Raw genomic sequence first — 27,216 nt, forward strand, 5'->3', positions numbered from 1 at the left:
AACATGGACCACATAAACATAGAATGGCAGAATCTAAAAATCTTATTCTGTCCCATCGCATTAATTGTGATATTATTTGTTTGTTACCACAGTTAATGTCATTAGAAAACTAGGCCTGAACATTTTAAAGATTCAGTAGTTAATGTACCTTTAAGTAAATTATATATTATTTAAATATTTAGTACATTTGGTCAAACATGATAAAAATGTAATAATTTGAGTTGTTTGTATTAAGGTTATTAAGACATACAAACACTAAATAAAACACTGAAACTCTTATGACAATTAATGTTCAAACACTTACAGCACCTTTTAGATAGATGTTATAGCCTAAATTAACTTCTCAAATACACGCCTATTACAGAATCAATGGTAAAGGGAAGATTAACATTCCAACGAAAACAATTAGGCTAATATTAAATGCATTCTCATTTATTACATTTTGACATGCGCACTTCCGTATAAAATTACAATATTAAAAGACATTCAAAAAGACAGAAAAGCATATTGGATAAAATGAATATCGCTGGTGCATTTCTTCAAACAAAGATAACATGAGATGCATAATACAATCTCCTTCAGTTTCCAGTTAAAAAATCTCATCACTGATCCCAGACCAATGACAAGACGATGGAAACCGGTCACACATATAAAGATTAAGCACATGGTGCTGACAAATACATCAAAAACATTCTCCAGAACGCCTCACACACGCACGCTCTTCAATACTTTGAGATTCACATTCAGCATATTAAAAGGCTGAGATTACATGAAATGGAAAAAAGTCCGTTTTTAAAAAAATATTTCTTGATATGTATGGGCAAACTGATCTTGCTGATCAGAGTTCTGCTTCTGTTAAAATAACATTTCATTCATTTATCTTCTCCCTCCAATTCAATGTTTATAAAAAACAAAAGTGCACTTAACTGTAAACCACACATTAAAAAAGAATGTTGTTCGTCTTTATATAATACTGTCATGATGTACAAACATTTCTACTTGGAACATTATGACCACATGGCTACATATGAATGTGGGAGCTCGCTTATTTTAAATAATGGCATTCATTTAGTCCCACTTTGGCAGATGAAGTTGAAACTTCTAACACAACTCAGGGCAAAATAAAAATTTCATGAGATAAATGCTTGTCGGTGTTCTTAAAATCTTAATATTGCCAAGATATTTGAAAACCCAGACCTGGCAAAACACAAATATTATTTAATATACATTAATCAAAAAGAAAATAACGTTTGGCTAGTTTCCATGTGCTCTTACTTGCAAATAAAATGGCAGTGTAGTGTACTACGGTACACTACACTTAAAGGTTGTGATAAAGGGACATTCTACCATATTTTCAACCTCAAGTTGAATATGTCCTTTAGTATAGACTTGTAGTATCAGTAGGATTTTGTTTGTTCATCTATATGGCCTTTGTAGAAATCACCTTTGTGAACATCCAGCATTGTGTACTTGTCCAACTCTAAAAAGGTCTGACATGTTAGAAATCTTTGGTTGTTTGTGCCCGCTACATTAATTTTAGTGGCTACATTTATGATGTAGTAAAATGCACAAACTGGTGTAGCCATTTTGAGTTACAGAGTACTACATACTTCAGCGTTTACTACAACACAATTAGTCCAAATGTACAATGCTGGACATAAGAAACCAGACGCTGAAAATTGGTATAACAGTTTATAAATATCCAGACAGCTCTTAACCCATATTAAGAGCCCAGTGAGTCTGTGAAATTCTTTCAGGATGCTAAAAATAATTTTATGGCGCATTTAAGTGGTTGGTTACCCACAGAAATGCACTCTGGTATCTTCTCTGTATCAGAGTTTTTTTAAACGTACAGTATGTAGACCTGTTGGAATTCATTTTTTGCTGCATCCATCCATTGAGTCATTTTCAACAGAGCCAAAACGCTGCTTAATACCAAATTTGCTTGAAATAATCCAAAATTTGCAATCCTCCTCTGGCTCTTGATCCTTAAGACTGAGGCTGGTGGACCACATGCTGCTTGCCCTTGGCCTTGCACATCTCGCAGTAAATGTCCACTTAGATCTAAGCAGCAGGTAGAGATTTTCCATATGATGTCGAAACCACACTCACAGCTCTCAAGATTCATTACTGGTGCGGCCGTCGGACACGGCGGACAACCTTTTTCTCATAAGCGGCTCTCATGGTCTTCTCTATCTGTTTGAGGAAGACTTGTGGAATCCTTCCACAAAGGGTGTTAACTGTATCTAGGAACTTGGTTTGAAGAGGGTAAAACAAAGACTGGAACAGATTCTCCTCAAAAGGATACTGGAAAAAGAAAAGAAAAACACATTAGTGTTTAAGCGACTGCACTGGCATAACTGTGGAGGCACATGGCTCTTATCTCATATCTGAATAAATTCAGCGCAGCAGATGGTGCCATGTGATTTTAGAAGACAAAAGGTTTCCTCTTGAGGAGACTGTTTCCTGGTAGTAGCCTTCAAGGAGATCTTCAAGGAGACTGCATTGTGAATGCACAATGCAGCGCCTCTGTTTATTCTGATGTGCTACAAAACCCTCAATTTAGCTTTCTGAGCACAGTGCTCTGGCAAAGCAAAGGCAAACAAATTGGATTTTTCTTTATAGTGCCAAAGAGCATGTTGACATATTAATTCATGACAAAGATGTAAGATATAAACACTATTTGTAATACAGTCTGTGAAAACCCAGCTGAAGTTATTCTTGTGTTTTAGTGTTTTCTACATACAGTAATACCCTTCTGCATAATGTAAAGAACATTCTGTGAAAATATAACCAAAAAATTCTGATAGTTTGTACATTTTATAAAATGTAGTATCAATAAAAGGATATCAGTATTTATTTATTTAACTATTTCTCATATTGCAAATGAAATCTGTAGACGGTTTCATCGGAGGGACGCGCTTCCGTTCTGCGTTTGGTTATCGGTGTGGCTAGTAACAACAATTTATTTTATATTTAATTTATATTAATATTAATCTATAATACTTTATTGTATATAAAACGATTAATAGCATACAAAATAAAAGCTTGTGTTTACATTATATAAAGTATGTCTGTGTACTGTGCATATTAATTTTGTATTTATAAACACATTCATATACACTCACCTAAAGGATTATTAGGAACACCTGTTCAATTTCTCATTAATGCAATTATCTAATCAACCAATCACATGGCAGTTGCTTCAATGCATTTAGGGGTGTGGTCCTGGTCAAGACAATCTCCTGAACTCCAAACTGAATGTCAGAATGGGAAAGAAAGGTGATTTAAGCAATTTTGAGCGTGGCATGGTTGTTGGTGCCAGACGGGCCGGTCTGAGTATTTCACAATCTGCTCAGTTACTGGGATTTTCACGCACAACCATTTCTAGGGTTTACAAAGAATGGTGTGAAAAGGGAAAAACATCCAGTATGCGGCAGTCCTGTGGGCGAAAATGCCTTGTTGATGCTAGAGGTCAGAGGAGAATGGGCCGACTGATTCAAGCTGATAGAAGAGCAACTTTGACTGAAATAACCACTCGTTACAACCGAGGTATGCAGCAAAGCATTTGTGAAGCCACAACACGCACAACCTTGAGGCAGATGGGCTACAACAGCAGAAGACCCCACCGGGTACCACTCATCTCCACTACAAATAGGAAAAAGAGGCTACAATTTGCACGAGCTCACCAAAATTGGACAGTTGAAGACTGGAAAAATGTTGCCTGGTCTGATGAGTCTCGATTTCTGTTGAGACATTCAAATGGTAGAGTCAGAATTTGGCGTAAACAGAATGAGAACATGGATCCATCATGCCTTGTTACCACTGTGCAGGCTGGTGGTGGTGGTGTAATGGTGTGGGGGATGTTTTCTTGGCACACTTTAGGCCCCTTAGTGCCAATTGGGCATCGTTTAAATGCCACGGCCTACCTGAGCATTGTTTCTGACCATGTCCATCCCTTTATGACCACCATGTACCCATCCTCTAATGGCTACTTCCAGCAGGATAATGCACCATGTCACAAAGCTCGAATCATTTCAAATTGGTTTCTTGAACATGACAATGAGTTCACTGTACTAGAATGGCCCCCACAGTCACCAGATCTCAACCCGATAGAACATCTTTGGGATGTGGTGGAACGGGAGCTTCGTGCCCTGGATGTGCATCCCACAAATCTCCATCAACTGCAAGATGCTATCCTATCAATATGGGCCAACATTTCTAAAGAATGCTTTCAGCACCTTGTTGAATCAATGCCACGTAGAATTAAGGCAGTTCTGAAGGCGAAAGGGGGTCAAACACCGTATTAGTATGGTGTTCCTAATAATCCTTTAGGTGAGTGTATTTAAGAACAATGTAAAATATAAAAATGTGTATATATAATCTCAATTACTGCTAAATATAAATATGTCCTAAATATATATACATATATGTGTATGTTTTTGTGTTTATAAATACAAAATTACTATGCACAGCACACAAACATATTATGTAAACAAACTTTTATTCTGGATGCAATTAATTGTTTGACAACACTAATAATTAGATCTAGGTCTACTGGAAGTTAAGTTTGGACCGCATAACATTTGTTCATGTTGTTGCCGCTGAAACCATCTATTAGGGCTGGGCGATATATCAATATATTTTTTCAACGCGATGCAGGATTAGACAATATCGCTAATATCGATATGGGGTGTGTTCGACTTGAAGCGGCTCTGTGGTGTCTGACATGCGCCTCTTGGGCCCTTGGTCAAAGAACGCGGTGATAATGTCTGGCTACGCGAGACTACGTTTCAGGCTTCTTTTTTACCTTACGGAAAAAAAAGTTTTTATAATTTTTGTTTACAATTTACATGTTTTAAACGAGTGGTGTGCAGCTGTATGTTTTCAAATAGGGAAAAAAACCCTGTCATTGAATTTCTTTTCACAAGCCATTTTAATAAAGGTGATTGTGACATCTCACATGAGGCTTTGACTTGTTAGTAAACATTTATTCCACTTTGTAGAAAATATCAATATACGGATATCGCCTTTCATCAAAAAAATACAGCGCTATGAATTTTGGTCAATATCGCCCAGCCCTACCGTCTATAGTATAATCTATATTTTATATCAATAAATACACATTAGCAGTTTTTCAAATTTTTTGTCTGACTAATTTGATGACCCTAATCTCATAATTAGTTTATGCGACTATGCGACAGTTGTCTTCCAATTAACTCTATCAAATAAGACAGAACAGAGACAGAGCAACTTACTTCATGTATAGCATCATACACCACCTTGAAGGCGGGCTGCTTGTCGTCATGGTAAACTCCACGGTTACCATGAAGGATGGACACCCCTTCTTCTTCTGCAGCTTTGCAGTTGCTTCCATACATGCAGTGGTCTGGCCTGTAGTTCCACTGGCAGGGAAATATATATAGACACTCTGCACACACAATAAAATGTAATGCTTTAATTAAGATGCACTTAATATAGGCAAGGGGTTATTATGCATACGCTCAAACACGTTTTTCCAAAAATATCAGTGCATACCTGTACTGAACAGTCAGTTATTTTAGGGAGGTGGTCAAATTCAATTTTGTGTGGACGTATGTGATACATTGTCTTTATTATGTTTGACGCTTGTGGTTTGTGTGAGCGTACTGGATGAATTCCATTACAGTTGCGAGACAAACACCACGCTTGCCAAGTCTCGCTAATATAACACATAATAACTGCAGCTGTCACTTCTGTCACACCTGTTCAGGTCAACAAGAGCGTTTATCTACATGAACAGAATAAAAAACGGCAACTTCCGGGAAGATGAGGAAAGAGATAGAGCTGTAAAACTTTCCCATGTCATACAAGGTCCTTTTCTGGGAAGAGTGCAAACAGAAAAACATTGGAATTGAAGAACAAGATCAACATATTTGATTAAGGACTTTGTTATACTGTAGAAACAATAAAGAATAATTAAGTGTAAAAAGTAAAAGCTTGGATAATTGTACTGCATTAAAATGTGTTGATTTTTAATCAATTAAAATCTGGAATCGGAAACTACAGCTAGGAAATTATTCTTGGAATCGATTCTTTCAATGCCGGAATCGAATTCCAAAAATGTAGGAGTCAAACAGCCCTTCTGATTCTATGACCAAAAATAGACAAACGTCTTTGATTCTTGCACTGTGACTTGTTCTGCTTTAAAAATGGTGAGTTTTCATGACAGATGTGTCAATTTAAAGGTCCAGTATGTAATATTTGGGACGACCTATTCATAGAAATGCAATATAATATACATAGTTATGCCTTCAGAGGTGTATAAAGAGCTTACACAATGAAGCGTTATGTTTTTATTACCTTAGAATGAGCTATTTCTATCTACATACACCGCGGGTCCCCTTGCATGTAATTCGCCATGTTCTGTCAGCCGTCGTTGTGTTACGATTCGCAACCTTGCCGCTAGATTTCACTGACTGGACCTTTAAAAACAGATCAACTTTTCATAATATCTCTCTCCTTCTATTCTATTCCCCTGAGCTTTGTTCAGCTGTTTCTCAACAAACATGTCATTTGTGGACACCCCAGAAAATATATAGTTTTGGACATCTTTAGGGACATTTAAAAACACCATGGTCATGTTGATGTCCTTCCCACTTATTTAAAAGAAATACTATGGTATTACCATAGTACACGTGAAAAAAACATAGGAGTTTTGTATAAACAAACACATATGTACCTGGATTATAGTGGAAGATGATGTTGAGGAGGTCTTGATCCCCCCACGTGATGTGGTTCTTGTATTTCTGATAGAGAGGGTGAAGCAGATTTTCCCATGACAGGCCGCTGGCAATCATGGTGTTCTGTAAAATCAATAGTGGCAGGTTATTTTCCTCAACACTGAGCCTGGCAGCCACTCTTCAGACAGCTGTTGATATGGAAATTGAGCTTTCTTTCACAAGCAAAAATCCCCCCCCCCAGACAGCCTTAAAAATGTGCTTTGGTTAAAAATTACAGTTCTGAGATAAGTAACACAAATATGCTAATCCAGACCGCTGTCAGCCACTCTCGCGGTGGATGGAGATCGATGCGCTTCCATTGCTCCCGGCTAAAAACAGCCTGAGGTTAACAGGGTTGGAATGTGAAAAAAGACTGCCAAGAGAAATAAATTGTAAAGGAAAACACGACTAGTAATAAGCGATTACAAAAAAATGACACTTAAAAAACACAACTAAAATATATAGTATGAAGTGTTTTCCTTTTATGGTTTATAATAGGGATGCACCGAAATGAAAATTCTTGGCTGAAGCCGAATAAAAATAAAACACTTGGCCGAATACTAGGGTTGTTCCGATTGACGATACTGTCGTCTATCGACGATACTCAGACATATTGACGATAGCTATATATGTTCCAAATGAATATTACAAACGCGCATTGTGCATTTCTTCATGCAAGAGAGCTTGTAATGCACGCAGCTCTGGCTTTTCCTCATGCCAGAGATAGTTTGTAATGTGCGGGCTTTGAGTTTTCGTTTAACAGGTTGCGGTGGGAAGTAACAATGTTGCCAGCTGCACTGAACTTAAACTCTAAAAGAATGCTAATTACAGTACACACGTGCATTTTCTAGCCACGTAAGTTTCTGATTTTTTCTACAAATCCAGCTTGTTGTAGATACATGTGCAAATCACCCCTCGATACTAGCGTGTATCGGCAATCCACAGGCTGGCGATAGAACGATCTGACTATAGAGAATATCGCCCAACACTACCGAATACCGAACAACGAACAAGGATTTTCGCATTTCTTCTATTTATTTAGCCAATTTTTTCACGCATAAACTGAATGGTCAAAATGTGCTTTTTATATTTTGTCTTGGTTTTCAATATAATACAATATAACTTAAAATAAAATTGAGCAAAACAAGTAGGCTAAATTAAAACAAAAATGTGAGCCCTATCCCTTCTTGAATAGCCTATATTAGGCCTATAACTGACTGCTGAAAGAATGTACTGTACTCTGTACCCCTACAACAAAACACTTCATTAAAAAGTGTCATTCAACATTATAAGCTAAAAATATGAATGAACGAAAACTGTTGGATTATTATAGGCTACACTGCAAAATGATTTAAAGAAAAAAACATCCATGCAGGCAATTCTGACTGACAACCATTTCAGTTAATGTCTCTCCTCCAAACTCCGCCCACAAAAGCTGACTGTTCTCTCAGAAGGTGCACTCGTGGCCGGGATGCACAGAACTTACTTTGACAAGTTGTTTAGTACAGGGAACTGTGTGCACGTGACGACTGTATGATGTTAAAGGATGTCGCGAGCGACGGGGCTACTGTCAGACCGGCCGCTCTAGTCTGAAGTACACAAGTTACCGACCGGTAAAGACGCTTTCAATCAGAAATTCACTCCGGCACAGCAAGTTCCGTGCTGTGTCTTTCTCTGACACTTAAAAATGCTCCACACACTGCCAACACATTTGCTGCATTAATAAAGAGCGCACGTTTCTCTCTCGCTATCTCTCTGCGCTGGTTGCTGCTTGATCATACACGTCATGTTCGGTAAAAATTATTTGGCCATTTCACTTATTCGGCCGAACATGCTTTTTTTGGCTATTTTTGGCAGAATATTTTCGGTTGCCGAACATTCGGTGCATCCCTAGTTTATAAGGCGGATTTTGGACCAATAAGATTTCACTGGGGGCGGACCAGTGTACGGCCATAAAATTTCTCGCGAAGTTGGTTGAATGAAAGAGATAGGGTTTATCACCTAACAGTATTTTGTCATGTTTGGCAAGGACATATATATATATATATATATATATATACACACAGTATATACATAATAAAAACAAATATATTGACAAGTATGTTCATTACAGTGGTAGAAAATGCAGTTTTATCGCATCGTAAGATGCCATTTTAGATTTAATGCATTTTAGATGAAACAAAACTTACCCTGAACAGTGTGCTACGAATCCGTGTGAGGTTCATTAGCATGACCCCTGAATTGACCCCTGTCACTCCATAGAAGGGATGTCTTGCAAAGCGACTATACCAGCCGATTTTAGGAATCTCATGCTCAGGCGCCATTGCAGCTAGTTGAGAGCTGTTAAAATCCTTCAGAAACTTCCAGATGTCATCCATAGGACGGAGGAAGAGAACGTCAGTATCCACGTACAACAGGGAGTCTACGTCCTTCAGAATAACCTGATATCCAGGGAAATGTTGGGTTAGTCAGTACAGACACCTTGGTGAGACAGAAATATACTGAAAGGGTATAAATGAAGAGTTTGGTTCCAAAATAAGATGACTCCATTTAAAAATATATATTTTTTTATTATGTTATGTTTTTATTGTGTTTTCTTGTGTTAGTTAGCTGTATTTTTTTTGGAGTTATTATGGCTTAAATCAAAACGAACCGACTGCAGTTTGATTGATATGAATTGGAATGCACAATAAAAAAATTATAAAAACGGAGTTCTCATTTTGGAACCAAACTCTTCAAATATACTGAAATTTACTGAAAAGGAAGGAAGAAAAACAAAGAAATGAAGAAAAACAAAGAAAAAGAAAAACAATATGCAATATGCAATAGGGGCTTACAGGAAGAAATAACCGCTGGGCGGCACATGGCTTGAAGAGTTTTTTCCATTCCTCCGCGTTCCCCACGGAGAACGTTATTGGATATATGCTGTACTGAAATTTTGAGGACGCCGTCTGAGGCCACTGGCTGAACTGTGAGAGGAAATTGAATGAATCAGTCAACGTCAAGACTGTCACACTTTGCTAAACAGCAAATTACCCATTCGCATCCAAACACGTATTTATCTCTTGCCTACAGGTGTCAGCTGTGAGAACCAAAGCATGAAGAAACCTGTCCTTGTCCTTAAAATTAGCCTGAAATATTTTGCAATATTGGTCGAGGCATTATTGGCTTGGTTATATGTTTGTCCAATCCAAGGGAAGATTGCGAGGAGGATTTAGAAACATGTCTCAAATCACAAGTAAAGACACTGTGTTATTCTTGGAAAGTCAGTGGCTGACATATTAAATTGGGGTCATAATAATTTAGCATTTCCAGCTGGTACCTAAACAAGTTGTGTTGAAAGAAGTGAAATTATCTTGAGGAAATAATTTGAATAACAAACATGACAGTGCATTTCTTATACAATATTCTTCAATGATATTCATCTAAGTTTCCTTATGCACAGCTATTTACATGTGCAGGCCTAAAGGCAAAATAAAGATCAAATGTTTTAAATAGTTTTTGATCTTTATGTTTTTAAACATATAATAGTTTCAAACAGGTTTGTAGGGAAAAATCTAACTGCAAGGCTGCAAACTGTATTGTAATATAGACGGTTTCATCAGATTTGCACGCCTGGACTGCAGTTAACTTCCGGTCTGTGTTTGTTTGTCGGTCTAGCTAGTGTCTAATAATTTAACTACTATATACATTTAATTTATGTTAATAATATTGTTTTATAGTATAATAATTGTATTAAATAAACGATTTGTAAAAATGTTTTGAGTGTTAATTTTATTAAATAAACAACTTGTTAAATGGTTCCTGTAGTTTTGTCGCATTTAAAGATCGGGTAACATGCTATTTCATGCATTTTGTCTTCTTTACACTGTTAAACTTGCTGGCTTCTCATGCTTAACATGGTTAAAAAATCAGTTGGATGTATGACATATTATTTCTGTGCTTGATGCACTCCAACTTGTTTCAGAAGGTTTTTTTTAAGTCTGGATCCCTGTTTACATGTAAAAAACTATTCCTTTTATTGGGCAATTCTCCCGGAAAAGCACACCCATGGCAAGGCGAAAGAAATAGCACGCCCACGCGCCAACCGACAAGCGATAGGAAGACCCGCTTATCAAGATTGGCTGCACTGCGTCAAGATTGGCTGCGCTGTGGGCGTGCAGCTGCCGCTCGTAACTCTTGCGATAGTGAGAGAAGTTGAGGTGTGTTTGTTTGTTCACAGCATTTCAGTGATGGATGTTATATAAACGGTGGATATAACGCTGGATTTGGAGATCGTTTGAAACTGATAGATGGCACGGTCCCAATGCTAAAAGATGCCGGATATGAAGTGCACGCGGTAAGTCAAACTAAGTCTTACGTGTGTATGCGTATTGGTATTGCAATCTAAATTCAAAATATTGGTGAGACATGTTTAGTCAAGTAACGGATCTTCTCAGTTTCTTTTGCTTGTTATCAGAAATAATCTAAAGGCACTATTATTTGCGAATGTGTACCGGAAGTTAAGGGCAGTCCACAAACACGCGCATGCACAGTAACGTTTCTTTATGTTGTTGCTTTGAAACCGTCGATATTACATTAAAAAAAGGCATTTAAGGCTGCGGTGAAAATACTGTAAATACTAAAAAGCTTTTTTTATGAATTGAAAAAATACGGAGGTAAAACGGCGAACAGATAAAATGGCTAAAAATACACCTACACAGGAATACTCTAAAAACAAACATTAACATTACTATTAACAAAAACTGCAGTAAAGGTAACAAAATCTTGGGATCCCCTCTTACCCCATTTTGAAACTGTTCAGCTAGGTCCTCCTCTGCAAAGATGTGAAATTTGATCTTCTTTATGCTGAAGAGCAGCGCCGACTTGACCATGGTAAGCGTTTCATCCAGACGGTTCCCACAAGCCACCACTGCCAGGTGCATTACATCCTCCGGTCGGGTGACCTTTGGCCCAGGGCGCCCCACTTCACTTTTCTGCCTGGAGGTAAAAAGAGATGATGTGAAATCCATCTGAACCGTGACATCAACAACAAAAACATCTGTCACGAATCAGCTGCGGTAAACCGTGTAACAACACGCTCTTGAAATATTTCGTATGCTGCATCAGGACAAATGTAATTAAAAAGGTTTGACATGAACATGAGGGTAAACAGAATACTGAGTAAGATAACAGCGATGCCATCGTTCAGGCCGTACCAGTTATTCAAATTCAAACCAGTTCTTTTCTTTTCTGCATCTTTAAAACATAAATAGGTAAGTAAATCAGGATAAATCTTAAACTTACACCCATGCACATTTAAAGACACTTTATGCCAGGTTTAACATTGGTTGCAGTCCTTTTTTGTCTTGTTTTGTATCTCATGATAGAAAGTTATATGAGTTTGGTACGAGTTTGGTTCTTTTTATATTAGGGAGAACTATTTCTTTAAGATGTTCAGTTAAGTAAAGATATCCGGCTCAGAATCCACCACATTTCTTTTTTTAGACTTTCTTGTGCCATATTGAATCCATCTGCTCAAAGACAACAGCCGGAGATAGCAGCAGATGTGTGTACACAGGTAGAAATCCTTTTCGCCATGACCCGGGCGACCTATTGTTTTCATTAAATACGTGTTTTCTTGTCTCAAGCTTTTAGCATAATTATTATTGGTCTGGTGTTTGTCTTTGTGATTCCATCTCCATCACTCCGGGGAAGTAAAGCTGAGCTCCCTAACACTCCAAGCTCTACCGGAGACATCCTTTGGAGAAAAAAAGTCCTCCATTTATCTGAGGCTTTGTTAGAAGAATCAAAATCACACTGCAAGAGAGGCACGCAGCCTTTTAGACAGACATCAAAGAGCTTCCATTAAGCCAAGGACAGGCAAACACTCCAAATCCCACTTTAAAATCAAACATAGACCTTGATAGGGAGAGAAATGAAGAATCTGAAAAACAAGAGGGTTTTGACAGCGGGGAATCAGGAATATCTTAACACTGACAGTTCATTGTCGGATCTCGGGTTTTTTAGATATTAGATGTCTGGTATCAGAGGTCAAAAGAGTGCATTTTGAAGGCTGCGGTTTACTGTGGAAAATGCTTCTCTTGTTTACACCACAGCCAATTAGGTAACAAGAACTGCATGGATGGGTCGCTCGGAATAATATCAAACATGATGAAATTATACCCTGCTAACGTCAGTACCTTTTTATTAATCAAAACAAAATGTTCTGTGCTTGAAAAACTCTTGCAGTATGAGTTGACACATCTGGAAAGATTTAATCTAGATAAAAGCTAAATGAAATATTGAAGTTCAGTTCCCGGTAACAGTTTTACAGACAATTGCAGTTCTTTGTTAAGCAATAAAATTAAACTTGAACAAATTTGACAAAATCAAATGGACTGCACGACTACATCCAATTTAAAAGGTAACCAAAAACTGCCTACAGCACTGGTTAAGAGAAAAATCTTTATCTGCAATTCTGTATGTACAGTACAACACCCAAAATTAATATACAGTCACTAGTATTAATTTACCCAAATGAAATAATTACACTGGAAAATACTATACAATTAAAATAAATGGAGACTACATTTTTTTTTAAAAAACACCTAAAAGCACCTCAGAATGACCATAAAAGCAGGAAATAAGTTGGTGAGAAACAAAACAAAAACGATTACAGATATGTTTACTTCTAATGTTTTTTGTATGTATAATAAAAAAAACATTTATGAAACTAGACTTTCTTATTATACATTATGTTATTAAAACTATGTATCATTACAAAATAAGGTAACACTTTAAAATAGGGTTGTATTCGTTAATACTAGTAAATGCATTAACTAACAAACTAAAAATGAGTTCGTTTTCAGCATTTATTAATCAACGTTAATGTTAATGCCAATATAAGTAAAAATATAAAAAATATAAGTAAATGCCAAAAATAACATGAACTAAGATGAATAAAGATTGAAGATATACTACTCGTTGTTAGTTTATGTTTTTTACTTATGTTTAGTATTCAAAGTATGTAGTGACAAAAATCAAAACATTTATTTTTTAGATTTTTCAAAGACACATTTTCTGTGAATTACTGCTCTGTGTCTTTGGCCTCTTCTAAGCCAAATTCACAACGTATCCGCCCATAACAATACTAAAGGGGTTTCCATTTATGCTTGGCTGCTTTTCCTTCACTATTCCTTCGAACTCACCTATTTGAAAACATGTAGCTAAAAACGTCCAAACTTCAGTATATACAGTATAATGCAAACCACTGTGAAAGACACTAAACGCTAAACAAACTACTGTTTTTCATGTTAATTACATTACTTCCAAACCATCATATTACAACAAGCTGTTAATCCAGGTGGACCAGTGTCTTTAGAAATACAACAGGAGAACACAATCCATCAATAACACATCCAACAAATGCATAAATCAAAATGAAATACACTGGATGATTCAAGCCCGGCCCTCAAGGCTGCGTGTATGGAATTCAGCCAGCTTTTTTCTTTAAGCTATGCACCTCATGCTTCACGGCCAAATTATTACCACATTCTCCCACTTCAGAAGGTCTGGCACAGCCAGCTTTCTGGGTTCATATTTGACTATCAAAGCTTGCAGCGAACAGTTAGTTCCACAGCTCCGAGCTGATAAGACTGCAGACTGGCAGTCAACTCATCGGGAAGCACAGGAGACAATGAAGAGATGTTCTGCTTTACGTGCAGAAACTGCGAGAGAATAGAGGAAAAAAATGCGAGCGAGACAAAGAAAAGGTTCTTATTCTTCCCTCCGCGACATGTTTATGGCTTTATATAATGCAACTGCTATGCGTCAGGTGCCTCTAGTTACAGCTGCATTACAAATGAATGACACTTAGGAGACACTTCTTCCTCCTGTTGGAAGAACTGCAGTGGTGTTTTAGAATCTCTTGCAAAGATATGTGTTGCAATTGAGCTTGAGTTACATGTATTTGGACACTTAGGTACAGTGCAAAGTTGTACCATTTTTTATGCATTTGCTGGGATCAAACCCGTAATGCATGCTATCTAAATATAGCACAAACACATCTCTTTGCAGTAAATACTTCATAAATTTGATGAAAGACTACGGAGCAAGGCATTGCAGAGGGTTAAATGATAAAATAAAAAATATCTCATTTGAAAGTAAAAGACTAGTGTGATAAAATCACTTGCTGAAATTGCACAAAGTCACAATATTTCATCTCCTGTCATGACCGCATAAAGCCGATAAACACAATAACTTTAAAGGTCCAATGTGTAATTTTTTGGAGGATCTATTGTCAGAAATGCAATATAATATACATAACTATGTCTTCAGAGGATATAATATACATAACTATGTCTTCATAATGAAGCATTATGTTTTTATTACCTTAGAATTTCTATCTACATAGAAATATCTACCGCGGGTCCCCTTACATGGAATTCGCCATGTTGTCTACAGTAGCCCCAAACGGACAAACCGCTCTACAGAGCGTGTTTCGTAAATACGTCATCTCCTTTGGCAAAGAAGCGAAAACGTGCCCACATATTAGTTCTGTGTCAGCCACCGTAGTGCTTCGAAAGGGAGGGGTGGAGTGAGCCGTTGGTTGCAATTCGCAACCTCGCCTCTAGATGCCACTAAATTTCAGACACTTGACCGTAAACACAATATGTGCAACTGATCAAGAATGTGAATGTTTACATATGAACAAAAAAAATCTCCCATCAGGAATTACATTCATAACATATAATAATAGATGTTCATCTGACCAAAACACCTGCTGAAATGACAAAGTAATATTTCAACCCAAATAACAATTAAGAAACACATTAACAACAATACACTACGTTACACTGCATACATACACTGCACTACGTTTGTTGTAAACCTGGAACTTCGAAATGTCTCTAACGTTTGTGTTGGTTAGTGCAACAAAACAGACCCTGCTGCCCGAGCAAGACGTGATGCATCATAAGAGACACGTTTGTCTGTTTTGCAGGAAGCACGTCTGGAGGATGCGCCTAAAAGAGGAAAAACTTGTGTGGAAGAGTAAAACAAAAGGTCGTACGGAGGGAGACCGCTTCGCCGCTCCCCTTTCCTCTGCGGAGACACACAGGGAGCCAGAAATTAAATGCACAGAGCCATTTTCCAAATCACACCCTCCTGTTTGTGCAATGGGTCTGTTTAACTAATTAGCCTGTGGTTGCATTGGCCCATTGCGTTGTGGGTTTATCAGCAGAGAGCAGTAACAGGGGTGTGGACATCAAGACAGATCGCTGCTGGAAACCCACCAGGAGGGTCAAAGTGTTGAGATATCTCACAGTCTCAATTAGCGCCATTTTGTGTGAAGCTGTCGAAACAGCGATAACGTCCCTGCTGATAGAAAGCAAGCAATGAATAGTCAACTCATGCAACTCATTATCGTTATTGATTTTCAAACAGCACCACAAAATGGCTCAACCTATTTCACCCACCTTCCCAATCCCTACTGCATGTTTAAACCAGCCTAAGCTGGTCTTATCTGATTTTGCTGGCCTTTAAGATGTTTAGGTTTAAGATCATTTTAGGCTAGATTAAGATTTTTTTGGTACATCAAAGTCGACAAGGGATTTCCCGCTATCAAAACAAAGGCCTAAGGATCAATTAGACGGTTTCTTTTAATTATGTCCTTAAAAAAGGCAGATCATCTTGATGAATAAACTACTCCATCTGTAGAGTCACAAGGGACCGTGTGCATTCACTCAGAACAACACATTATTGATTTTGTCCTCTGTTGTTTAAGCGTATGCGATCCTTTGGGAATAAGGCAATTGTATTCAAGGTGACCTTTCTAATAATGCAATAATGAAAATGCAATTGTGGTAATCGTGGCTGAGATGCAAGCAGACGGTCACAGTCTTAACAGGGAGAAAACTCAGATTTTAAACACATTAAATCTGCAATGTAATAATGCACATGCTCTGCATGTCAAACCTTTTTGTTTTTTTATTTTGCATATAGAAACCTAAGATTGCACAATGAGTTACTCAATCCGTGGAGAACAACAATAAGACATTTCTGCCAAATCTGTCATTGTGACTGACAGCAGATATTGGCAGGAAAATCTTGTTGGGCAGACTGTGCTTATGTCAAACAATAAGTCAGCGTTATAGATATTAAGATATACATTTGCATGTAGCAGGAATGCATATCACACTAAGATCATAAATGCCCTTGAAAACTAAACTGGTGCCTTGTTTAAGTTATACGTAAAGGAATAAGGAAAAATAATGCGTTCAGTTCATACATTGTTTTTCATTGCAAGCATTATATTTAATAGATGCATACTTATTATAACACGTGCATTATATTTAGTATTCACAAAAGACACAGTTAAAACACAAATAGCTATACATTCTGTTTGCTTGCTCGTGTTAAACTGGTTGTTGAGCACAAATGCAATTCAAGAATTTCCTACCGAGCCTTGGCGATGACATTCCTCCCTCTGCCGCTTAACTTCGGCTCTTTGCGGTCAGCTTTGCGGATTAGTTTCGGTGGTATTTGCGGCGCTTCGTGGGTTTGTTTCGCTTCTTTCATCGGTGAAATGTCATGGCTATCGCGCGAGGATGGGAAGTCTTTTTCTTTCGCAACTTCTATCAACGGCGGCTCGTCCGCAGCATTGCCCCCGAAAAAGTACAAAAGTAAGAAAACTCCGAAGCAAATCGCGATCGCCACGATTTTGCAATGAATTCTCATGGTTAAAAAGTGTCCCGTCCGCGTGGAAACGTTTTAACCATGGCTGTGGTTAAATGGTTCGGATGTATTTGTCGTGTGCAGCCATACTTCTTCATTTGAGCTTTGATGATGATGAAGACGATGCTGTTCGGTTTAGCGCCGATATCACACACGGTGGTGAGCGAGACTCTCTGAAGGCGGACCTTCAGCTATTTACCGTAATACCAGTAATACATCTGTAATACCGTAAAACTGTAATACTACCGTAAAGACAACAGAAAGGTTGCCTTCGGATGTAATTGCACAGCAAACAAAGTGTATCCTATGTAATGTATCACATAATCATAACATTTACAAGTAAATATAATGTATTATAAATACTGTAATAATTCAGCACCATGTTGTTGGCTGTTTTAGCAGCGGACATCACTAAAGCACTTTATGTAAGATTGTGAAAGATTTTGCCTTGTACATTAGCAAATTTAGCTACACCAGAAAATAATATAATACATATATTGAATAAAATATACAAACTTAAATTTTATGTTAATCAAATCAATTTAATCCATCAATCTTTTGCCAAGAAAAAATACGGAGCTGTTTATTTGGAGTATTACGGTAAAAATAAAAACATGGGCTGTAGAGAAAGCAGGAAGTAAGCCATGTGTTTCACTTAAAATACGCTGTTTCTGCAGCGGACCGACGTGTACACAGAAAACACGTGAAGGTAAACAAATCTTTTTTAGAAATTGAGTTATTAATTGCTGTTTTCTTACTTACACATTGCTATGGAGTTTAAAAAAATAAAGTGAACTCATAGTGTGCGTGATGCTTTATGTTGCCAAGTAATGTATACACACTCAGACAGACACCTTTGACAGCTGTTGGTTTTGGGTTTTAGCTTTCACGTGGGTTTATTACAGTATGTGTGCACTGCCTTGTATGTATTAAGTCTGTGATGTGATTCAATTTGTCGTCGCTATTCGTTCTGTATTCCTCATTCTGTATTCTGTACACCCATACAGACTGTGGTGTAACTGGTAACGTTAACAGTATTAATAACTGTGTTGTGTTGGAAAGCTACGTTTTTCATTTGATACTGAGCACATCCACGTTTCAATATGCAATTTACAAGTGCGTTGTCTCGGAGTTCAGATTGAGCAGCCACAGGATGGCGTAGTAAGCTTCTCCAAGTTTTCCCAGTTTAGGGGAAGTTGACTGGATGTCTAAAAAGTCCTTGTTGATCAGGTACAAGCTTAATATTTTTCGAATTTTATATTTCTGTACTAGGTAATTCTTTTCCTTTTATCAATTGATGATGTATTCTGTCTTTTGTGTTGGTTTGGTCAGTTGATTAACTCACCTGATCAGAGGATCTGAACCATTTTGATATGAAGGCCCCCTCCTCATTGTCCACAATATTTAAAGCACCCCACTCATAATTTCGTTGGAATATACAATTACCAAACTAAGAAATGTCTTATTTTTGTTATGTTAATGCTTGTTTTGTCTTATTTTAAATCACTTCAAGTCATCTTTCGACTTCATTGTAAGTTTGTCGATGCCCCCTAGTGGCATCAACACTTGGGGGCATAGTTACTTGTTTGAGAAATTCTCAATGGGTTCAGATCTTACTTATCAGACAGATATCAATTTGTCCACTTAAATGGGGAATCGTCAAATCTAACGCAAGTAAATTATGGATTACCTCAGGGATCGGTTTTAGGACCCTTGCTATTCTCCATATACATGCTTCCCCTCTTCAACATTATTAGATAACATGGAATTAGCTTCCACTGTTATGCAGATGATACTCAGCTATATATCTCATCAAGACCAGATGATTGCTTAAGAGCAAGAGCAGAGAAGCTTATTCATGCATTTGTGACCTCAAGACTTGACTACTGTAATGCACTAGTGGTTGTCCTGCATCATCTATAAACAAACTACAGTTAGTTCAAAATGCAGCTGCCAGAGTTCTAACCAGGTCAAGAAAATACGATCACATAACCCAGTTTTATCATCCCTTCACTGGCTACCCATTAAGTATCGTATTGACTTTAAAGTTCTTTTAATTAGCTCCTACCTACATAACAGAGCTTCTACCACACTCTCTAAGATCTCAAAACTCCAGACTTTTGATAACACCTAGAATAACTAAATCCACCAAAGGGGGTAGAGCTTTCTCATACGTAGCATCATCTCAGGCAATTCCATCCCCAACCAAGAGCAAAGACGGACTACTTGTCACATTAATGCTAAATTTACAATACTTGGTATTTAATGCCAAACTTACATCACATGACAGCAGTTTGAAGTTATAGCTGCACTCAGTGACTTTGATTGGAGGTTGCTGGGTGGGTGTTCGTGGGTAGTAGGGGGGGGGCTTGTTGGTTGTGGTTTGGGGGGTTTCATTTGTTGGGGCTGTGTGGGTCTGGTTTGGTCTTGTTTTGTGGTCGATGTCGGACAACAGAGGAATAAAGTTACATTATGCCATTACTATTTTTCCCTGGTTGTTCCTCTGTTGTCTGGTGTCGATCGCAGAATGGGACCTGGTTGGACCTGCACGGTTTCGGCGGGAGGGGCTTCCTGGGTCGCGGCTGGTGGGCTCTCCCTGTTTTCTCACTGAGTCCAGCTATGACACGTCAGAGGAGATCTGGCCCTCCCGGCTGAGCCTGGTTTCTCCCGAGGTTTTTTTCTCTATTTATTCATCATTGGAGCTTGGGTTCCTTGCCACAGCAGGGCAATGTTGGCTCGCTCACCGGGAGACTGCATTTATTTATTTATTAGATATTATTTATTAGAATGATCTTGCTTGGTCTATAAACACCATGCACTGTGCTGTGTTTGACCTTTCTGTGTTTTTCTGTTTTCTTATTTGCTCCTGTAAAGCTGCTTTGGAACAATGCACATTGCGAGAAGCGCTATATAAATAAATTGAATTGAATTTTAAATGATCGTATGTATCGTGTGTAGATACAGGATATAGAATATTTTATAGTTATATAGAAATTTCAGTTGCGTGCATGCACGCAACCTTTTATGTCTCATATTGTATAGTTTAGCTGTCATTTGTTCTGTGCCTCCGGTATACTATGATAGAAATCCATTAGCCTTTATTCCTATTTTATATGTTTTATATTCCTATGTTATATTTTTATTGGGTAGAATCTTGGTGCTGCCATTTGTAAGTCAGTGTTTATGGGATGACCCAACCTACCGTAGCTTGCTAGCTAAACAACAGAGAACTCTGGCCCCTCTACACGTCATAAATTCATACAATTTCTCACTTTCCCCTTTATAGCTTTACGGGGAAACATTAAAGCGAACAACTGCCTTGAGTAACACAGTTACACTTTATTTATCTTCCAGCCTGTTTAAAAAAAATCTAAGTCATCATTTTCCTCATTGCAGTATTTTAGGGAGTATAGAGCACCTGGATCATGATAACTCCAGCATTCGAACTGAGTCAAGATTCGGATTTCCTCATTCTGATAATCCGTGTACCCTACACGAGAACATCTGAGTTTGATATCTACATCCAGGGAGAGGACTTTAAGTTCTATGCCAAGCCCTACTTTCTCAGGTGTGTGATCTGCATATTACCACAATTACCAGATAAATAGCTTAATACGACAATGTAAACCATAAATGCAAATGTGATTTTTTTTTGCATTTTACAGCTGTTTATTTTAAATGTAATTTATGTGTGTTTGTTATAAACATTTACCTTTAAGGTTAACTTTACCTGGAAGAATAGTAGAAGATGGCCGTGAGCGGGCTTCATTCAATATCGATAAAGGTAACACTTATTTTCTGTTTGTGCCTTAAAATAGCTGCAGTTCTTTGGCAGAAATATATAGCTTAAGTTAGATTACTTCGTTTTTTGATACAAAACATAAACAAGCTTTAGCACATGCGGGACAAGTTGTCGGGAAAAAAAATTACAATTCTGTCATTATTTACTCACCCATCTGAACATCACACAGCATCAGTGTCTTTCAAAACCTGTATGACCTTTGGCCTGTATCACGAAGCGAGGTGAACAAACACCGAGTTGCAGAGTAAGTTTTGCGTTGACAAAACCAGACAAACACAACCTGGTTTAGATCAGGGTCAGCTGTAGCACAACGCTTGGCATGAACGTTCTTGGTATGAACTGTCAACTTGGGTTTGATCCAGAGTTTGTGAGGCACCGTGCACCTGAAAGTGTGACACGTGCGGCAAACAACCAATCACACGGAACATGGAAGGCGTCATCAGTTTGACTGACTTCTAGCGAGTATCAGCGCTATTCACTTTTCTGTTAAAGAGGAAGAGATCATTATGAAAAAATGTCATGAATTGAAACACGTGTGCAGGGCAAGAACAAACACTGCGGCAGTGAAAGTTTGAGAAGGCAGCTACTGACTATATCAATACAGAATCAATTGAATTAAAATGATTTATATAGGTTTACAATAGGATCTAAAGATAATATGTATGCTTCATTACAACCCCTGTAATTGTGCAATTTCCACAACAGATGGGCTGTCAAATTGCTTATTAAGAATGAAGATTTAAGATTGACGTTTCTTAGCTTGTTTAAATGAATCCTGTGCGTGACATCTCATTGGCCCGGTTTCAACGTGTCCTCTTTGATTGACAGCCAGTGAATAATTCATCAGCAGCCTGTCATGAAGAACCTATAATTGCTTTCTGTGTTTACACAAGTAGTTATAAATCATTCGTGTATCTGGAAACACTACAGTCAAGGATATTATTGTCATCTTTACATAAAACCTTGCTAATGTTTAACACTCCTGCCGTGTCGAAAAATGATTTATTGCACAGTTGTGCCGAACAGTCTTTGAAGTTGTGACTGTTAATTACATAATAACACTCTCTCTCTTTTTTTTAATGCCCGCAGTTTCATATAGAAAGGTGGTTTCTATTTTTATGGCATATAAATGTATTACTCATGTTCGTAGCACTAATTGTTTTCTAATTTCTAACTAATTTCTCTTTCAATATTGCACAGAAATCGTGCATTTAATCCGCAGTTTAAACCGTCGCCATCATTGCGATCCATCTCACCAGTTCCATCTCTTTATTCAATTACTACGATACACTTTCACTGTCATTATACTCGCTCCTCCTTCCGTGCCTCGCTTATCGATTTTTCATTCACGAAGAGACGGCAGAAACAGCAACGGGATTGTGTCTGACCGATGTGCCGTAGTCCCGACACGTCTTTAATGAGCTAGCAATTAGCACTTTTAATTATACCTAATGGCCATGGGATATTCTGCTTGACATCTCATTGGCCTCATTTTAGCACGTCGTCTTGTATCGACAGCCAGTGAATAATTTAGCATTCGTCTTTCATAAAGCAGTGAAGCTTTGCTTGCTGTGTTTACATAAGTAATTATAAATCATTCTTAAATACTCACTGCGGTGGAGGCAGTTATTTTAATTTCATGTAATATCTTTTAACATTGCAGCTCATAAATGATACGCTTATTGATCTTATTAATATGTACTTCACAAACGGAACAAATGTCCGAATGTCATGGAGACGTAGGTACGGCACCACCTAACAACACAAAACACCTTAGCTCCGCCCATATTTAAGATGATATTGCATGTGTAAAAGCTGCATGATCAACATAAATGTGTGTGTATGCATCAGGTCTCTTCACACTGCACGTCCCCAAAGAGACCCCTGGAGAACACTTTGAAGGCCTGGAGATGCTCACCAGTCTCCTGGCTCCCAAGGGAACGAGATCCGCCAAACCGCTGGTGGAGGACACGGGTGAAGGTTGGTTCTCAAAAGCTGCTGCTCATCCTGTCGGTTCTTGTGGCTTTTTGTGTCATTGTAATTCTCTTTTCCTCTCAGGAGCCTGTGGTGGAGGAACATGTGAGGAGGAAGATGAAGAGGAGGAGTTTGATTGGCAGATAGAGCAGGAGGTTTACGCTGAACCCCCAGCGGAGACTTTAAAAGGATACCACAGATATGGCTTTGGAAACCTCAGGTCCGGTGTGTTCAGCAGACTGCAGGTAAGAACATGGGTTTCAGATTGACATTTCAGATTTTCAGTGATGAGCTATGCAATTATTTTAATACATAAGGAAAGCTGTCAGTAAAGACAAAAGTGGTTAATAATAAATGCTGTTTTAGACTTACTGTGGTTTTGTTTGTTTACAGTAAATATGTTTCACAAAATTCTTTGCTATAGCAGGCCTTGCTGTTAAATGTTACATAACAGTTTTCTATGTTTATGTCGTAGCAGTACAGCAGTAAAGGCCTATTCACACAAAAAATAATAAGTGAACAGTTTATTTGCAAAAACAGATCAATATTTTCATGTCTTTCATTATGTTATGATGTTTTTATTGTTAGTTAACTGTATTTTTTGAGTTATTCTAATCCTAATCAAGACATCCCAACTGCAGTTTGATTGGTATTAATTGGAATGCACAATAACTATATAACACAATAACTATAACAATAACTATATTAGCATCCACACCAATCACAATTGCTTTGTTTATTCTAAAATACAGTTAAAGGTCCAGTGTGTAGTTATTTGGAGGATCTATTGACAGAGATGCAATATAGTATACATAACTGTGTCTTCAGAGGCGTATAAAGACCTTACATAATGAAGCGTTATGTTTTTATTATCTTAGAATGAGGTATTTCTATCTACATGCACTGCGGGTCCCCTTACATGGAATTCATCATGTTGTTTCTACAGTAGCCCTAAACGGACAAACTGCCCTACAGAGCGTGTTTCATAAAAACGTTATCTTCTTCGCCAAAGAAGCGAAAATGTGACGACATCTTAGTCCTGTGTCAGCAGCCGTAGTACTTTGAAAGGGAGGGGTGAAGTGAGCTGTTGGTTGCAGTTCGCAACCTCACCACTAGATGCCGCTAAAATCTCCACATTGCTCCTTTAAAGTGCAAGTCTTTAAATTCAACTTGATTTTTTGGGCTGTCAATCTTTTACAGTTTATCAGCTGATAAAAGAAATTCTGAAAGCGATCTCAACAACATCGTATTTCTGTATCATTATTGATATATTTTTGGTGTGGTCTCTATTCCTTTATATTTACAATGCCTTTAAAAACTTTGTCTTTGTTACACACGTTACATGTATTTTTATAAATATATGCATAAATATATGTATATTTATGCATTGTGCATAATTGCATGCAATTAACTCTGAACCAAACCCTAATCCTATAGAAAGTAAATTTTCCTATATACTCAGATATTACTCAGTACTTCAATGCATAACTACACTGTCAATGACATCTTTAAAAAAGTTGGGGCCTTTATCGTGCAAGTTGTTTTATAGACAGTCTTGTGTGTTCATTTTAACTCTCCGGTGTTTTGCTCTGTGTTAACAGGAGGAATTGAGTGAGGTTATCGATCTGGACAATCCGGACAACACCGCTCCTGAACTCAGGAGATCTAAACGACTAGACACGGAGACCACAATATTTTGTACTGACCACTACTTGTAAGTCTGCGGCTGTATAAGAGAAATTATATGAGAAATGCCATAAAAGTAGGGCTAGCTGTCACGAATGATTTTAAAGTGAATAAAAGGTTTTGAGTTAAAAATTAATGTTCGATATCAGAGCCAAATTCAAAGTGATTTAAACAAGAACAAATCTGATGATGATGGAAGAAACGTTGACGTAGCCAATACTATGTGTATGTCCCTATAGAAATTTGGCTTTCAAAAAGAAATCTACACAAATAATTCAGATTTTCACTGGATCCTTTTAAAAATAGTGTTCAAGCATTCATTTGGGTGTCTGATTGATTGATGACAGCTTAATTTGATTGATATAGGCTAAGTCTATATGAGGACAAGGAGACGATAGACACCATGCTGAAGTTTAAGCCGTGGTGGAGAGAACGGGACGTGGGCCGATCAGAAGACTCCGATACCTGTGAGAATTTTTCAGATCTTAAATATGCACCTCGGCATTTTTGAATTATTAATTAAATCGCCTTCCTCGAAGACATTTTTTCAACTTAAATTCTCCAAATGTATTTATTGTGCATTAGAAATGCTTTTTCCTGATGTCTCGGTGGGTGTGGATGATGGAGAAGTGGGTCAGGGTGATCTGAGGTCAGCACATTTGCAGTCTAGGCTGGTTTGCTTTTTGACGTGCAGTTTACCGATGTCTGCCAGGAGATGGCAAACCTTTGCTGGAAACTGATGGTCTTTCAGGAGCCAATGTGTTGGAAAAGTAGCGGCATTGTGTGGGGTTATTGGATTGCGTATGGGATGTATTTATAATCTATTTGAAACTCTAAGCTTTATTAATACTTGTGTGGAGTTTTGGTGATATATAAGAATTTGTCATTTCTTTTATAACTGCTGAGTCACATTGAGAGGTTGTGTGTGATTCACAGAGTTAGTTTAGTCAGCGAGGCACAAACCACCTCGCAGGCCACTCGTGATGAGCCCACAGATGGTCTGTTCATTTCTTCTTTCTTTCTTTCTTTCTTTCTTTCTTTCTTTCTTTCTTTCTTTCTTTCTTTCTTTCTTTCTTTCTTTCTTTCTTTCTTTCTTTCTTTCTTTCTTTCTTTCTTTCTTTCTTTCTTTCTTTCTTTCTTTCTTTCTTTCTTTCTTTCTTTCTTTCTTTCTTTCTTTCTTTCTTTCTTCTTTTCTATGTGTCTCTTCTGTCTGTCTCTTGTCCTTTTCTCTGTCTGTCTGCCTCTTTCTATCGGTCTGTCTGTCTCTTTATCTCTGTCTCTTTTTGTTTGTCTGTCTCTATGTGTCCGTCTATGTCTGTCTGTCTGCCTCTTTCTGCCTATCTATCCCTATCTGTATGTCTCTTCATGTCTGTCTGTATCTATCTGTCCCTATGAGCACTTTTCCACCATCCACCATCGTTCCACACCAGGCCGATCCATGCCAGCCGGTACGTAAATGGTTTCATTTTCCACCGCAGGGCTGATAACGGAAATGTTTAGAATGTAAACACAAACGCGTCACGCGCTGCCTTGGTAACACAAGAGACTGAGCTATAACGGCTCTCCGCGCATTCATTAGCACGAAAATTCTGAGCCGAGAACAGTTTGTTATCGTGCCGTGTCAAACCAGGCTCACGTGGAAACATAACTGTAACCGTTTCAGACTGTTTCTTTCGGTCTGTCTCTCTTCTTATCCCTTTGCCTGTCTATCTGTCTGTTTATCTCTGTCCCTTCTTGATTGTCTGTCTTTGTCTGCCTGTCTGTCTGTATCTTTCTGTCCCTCATATGTCTTTCTCTTCTTGTCTGCCGGTCGGTCCATCTATGTCTGTCTGTCTGCTTCGTTCTGTCTGTCAGTCTCTTCTTGTCTGTCTCGTCTTATATATCTGTCTCTGTCTGTCTGTGTCTTTTTGTTTTTCTGTCTGTTTATCTGTCCCCGTTTGTCTGTCTCTTCTTATCTGTCTGTCTGTGTTTGTCTATCTGTCTTTGTCTGTCTGTCTGTCTGTCTGTTCTTGTCTGTCTGTCTGCCTGTTCTTGTCTGTCTGTCTGTCTGTTTGTCTATCTGTCTTTATCTGTCTGTCTGCCTGTTCTTGTCTGTCTGTTTGTCTATCTGTCTTTGTCTGTTTGTCTGTCTGTCTGTCTGTTTGTCTATCTGTCTTTGTCTGTCTGTCTGTTCTTGTCTGTTTGTCTATCTGTCTTTGTCTGTCTGTCTGTCTGTTCTTGTCTGTCTGTCTGTCTGTCTTTGTCTGTCTGTCTGCCTGTTCTTGTCTGTCTGTCTGT

The 27,216-nt window shown here is 38.0% G+C and overlaps 2 protein-coding genes across 2 annotated transcripts in view; one reads left to right on the top strand and one right to left on the bottom strand.

The window, feature by feature from the left end:
* Positions 1-390: 390 nt before the first annotated feature.
* gxylt2 (glucoside xylosyltransferase 2) lies at positions 391-17,617 on the bottom strand. The gene is made up of 7 exons (XM_057337937.1): positions 17,203-17,617; positions 11,546-11,741; positions 9,599-9,730; positions 8,951-9,202; positions 6,722-6,845; positions 5,259-5,431; positions 391-2,307 (listed from the first exon to the last, which is right to left on the bottom strand). Exons 1-7 carry the CDS (start codon positions 17,478-17,480, stop codon positions 2,128-2,130), a joined length of 1,335 nt encoding a protein of 444 aa, XP_057193920.1. The 5' UTR covers positions 17,481-17,617; the 3' UTR covers positions 391-2,127.
* Positions 17,618-18,103: 486 nt separating this feature from the next.
* The window catches only part of shq1 (SHQ1, H/ACA ribonucleoprotein assembly factor), a 34,326-nt gene continuing 25,213 nt past the window's right edge, over positions 18,104-27,216 (top strand). The window contains exons 1-7 of the mRNA XM_057339024.1: positions 18,104-18,186; positions 20,874-21,045; positions 21,197-21,261; positions 23,131-23,259; positions 23,338-23,498; positions 24,855-24,967; positions 25,306-25,406. Coding sequence (XP_057195007.1) covers positions 20,903-21,045; positions 21,197-21,261; positions 23,131-23,259; positions 23,338-23,498; positions 24,855-24,967; positions 25,306-25,406 — 712 coding nt within the window. The 5' untranslated portion in view covers positions 18,104-18,186; positions 20,874-20,902. The remainder of the gene's footprint in view (positions 18,187-20,873; positions 21,046-21,196; positions 21,262-23,130; positions 23,260-23,337; positions 23,499-24,854; positions 24,968-25,305; positions 25,407-27,216) is intronic.

This window comes from Triplophysa rosa, linkage group LG7 (assembly GCF_024868665.1).
Source record: "Triplophysa rosa linkage group LG7, Trosa_1v2, whole genome shotgun sequence".
Lineage (NCBI taxonomy): Eukaryota > Metazoa > Chordata > Actinopteri > Cypriniformes > Nemacheilidae > Triplophysa > Triplophysa rosa.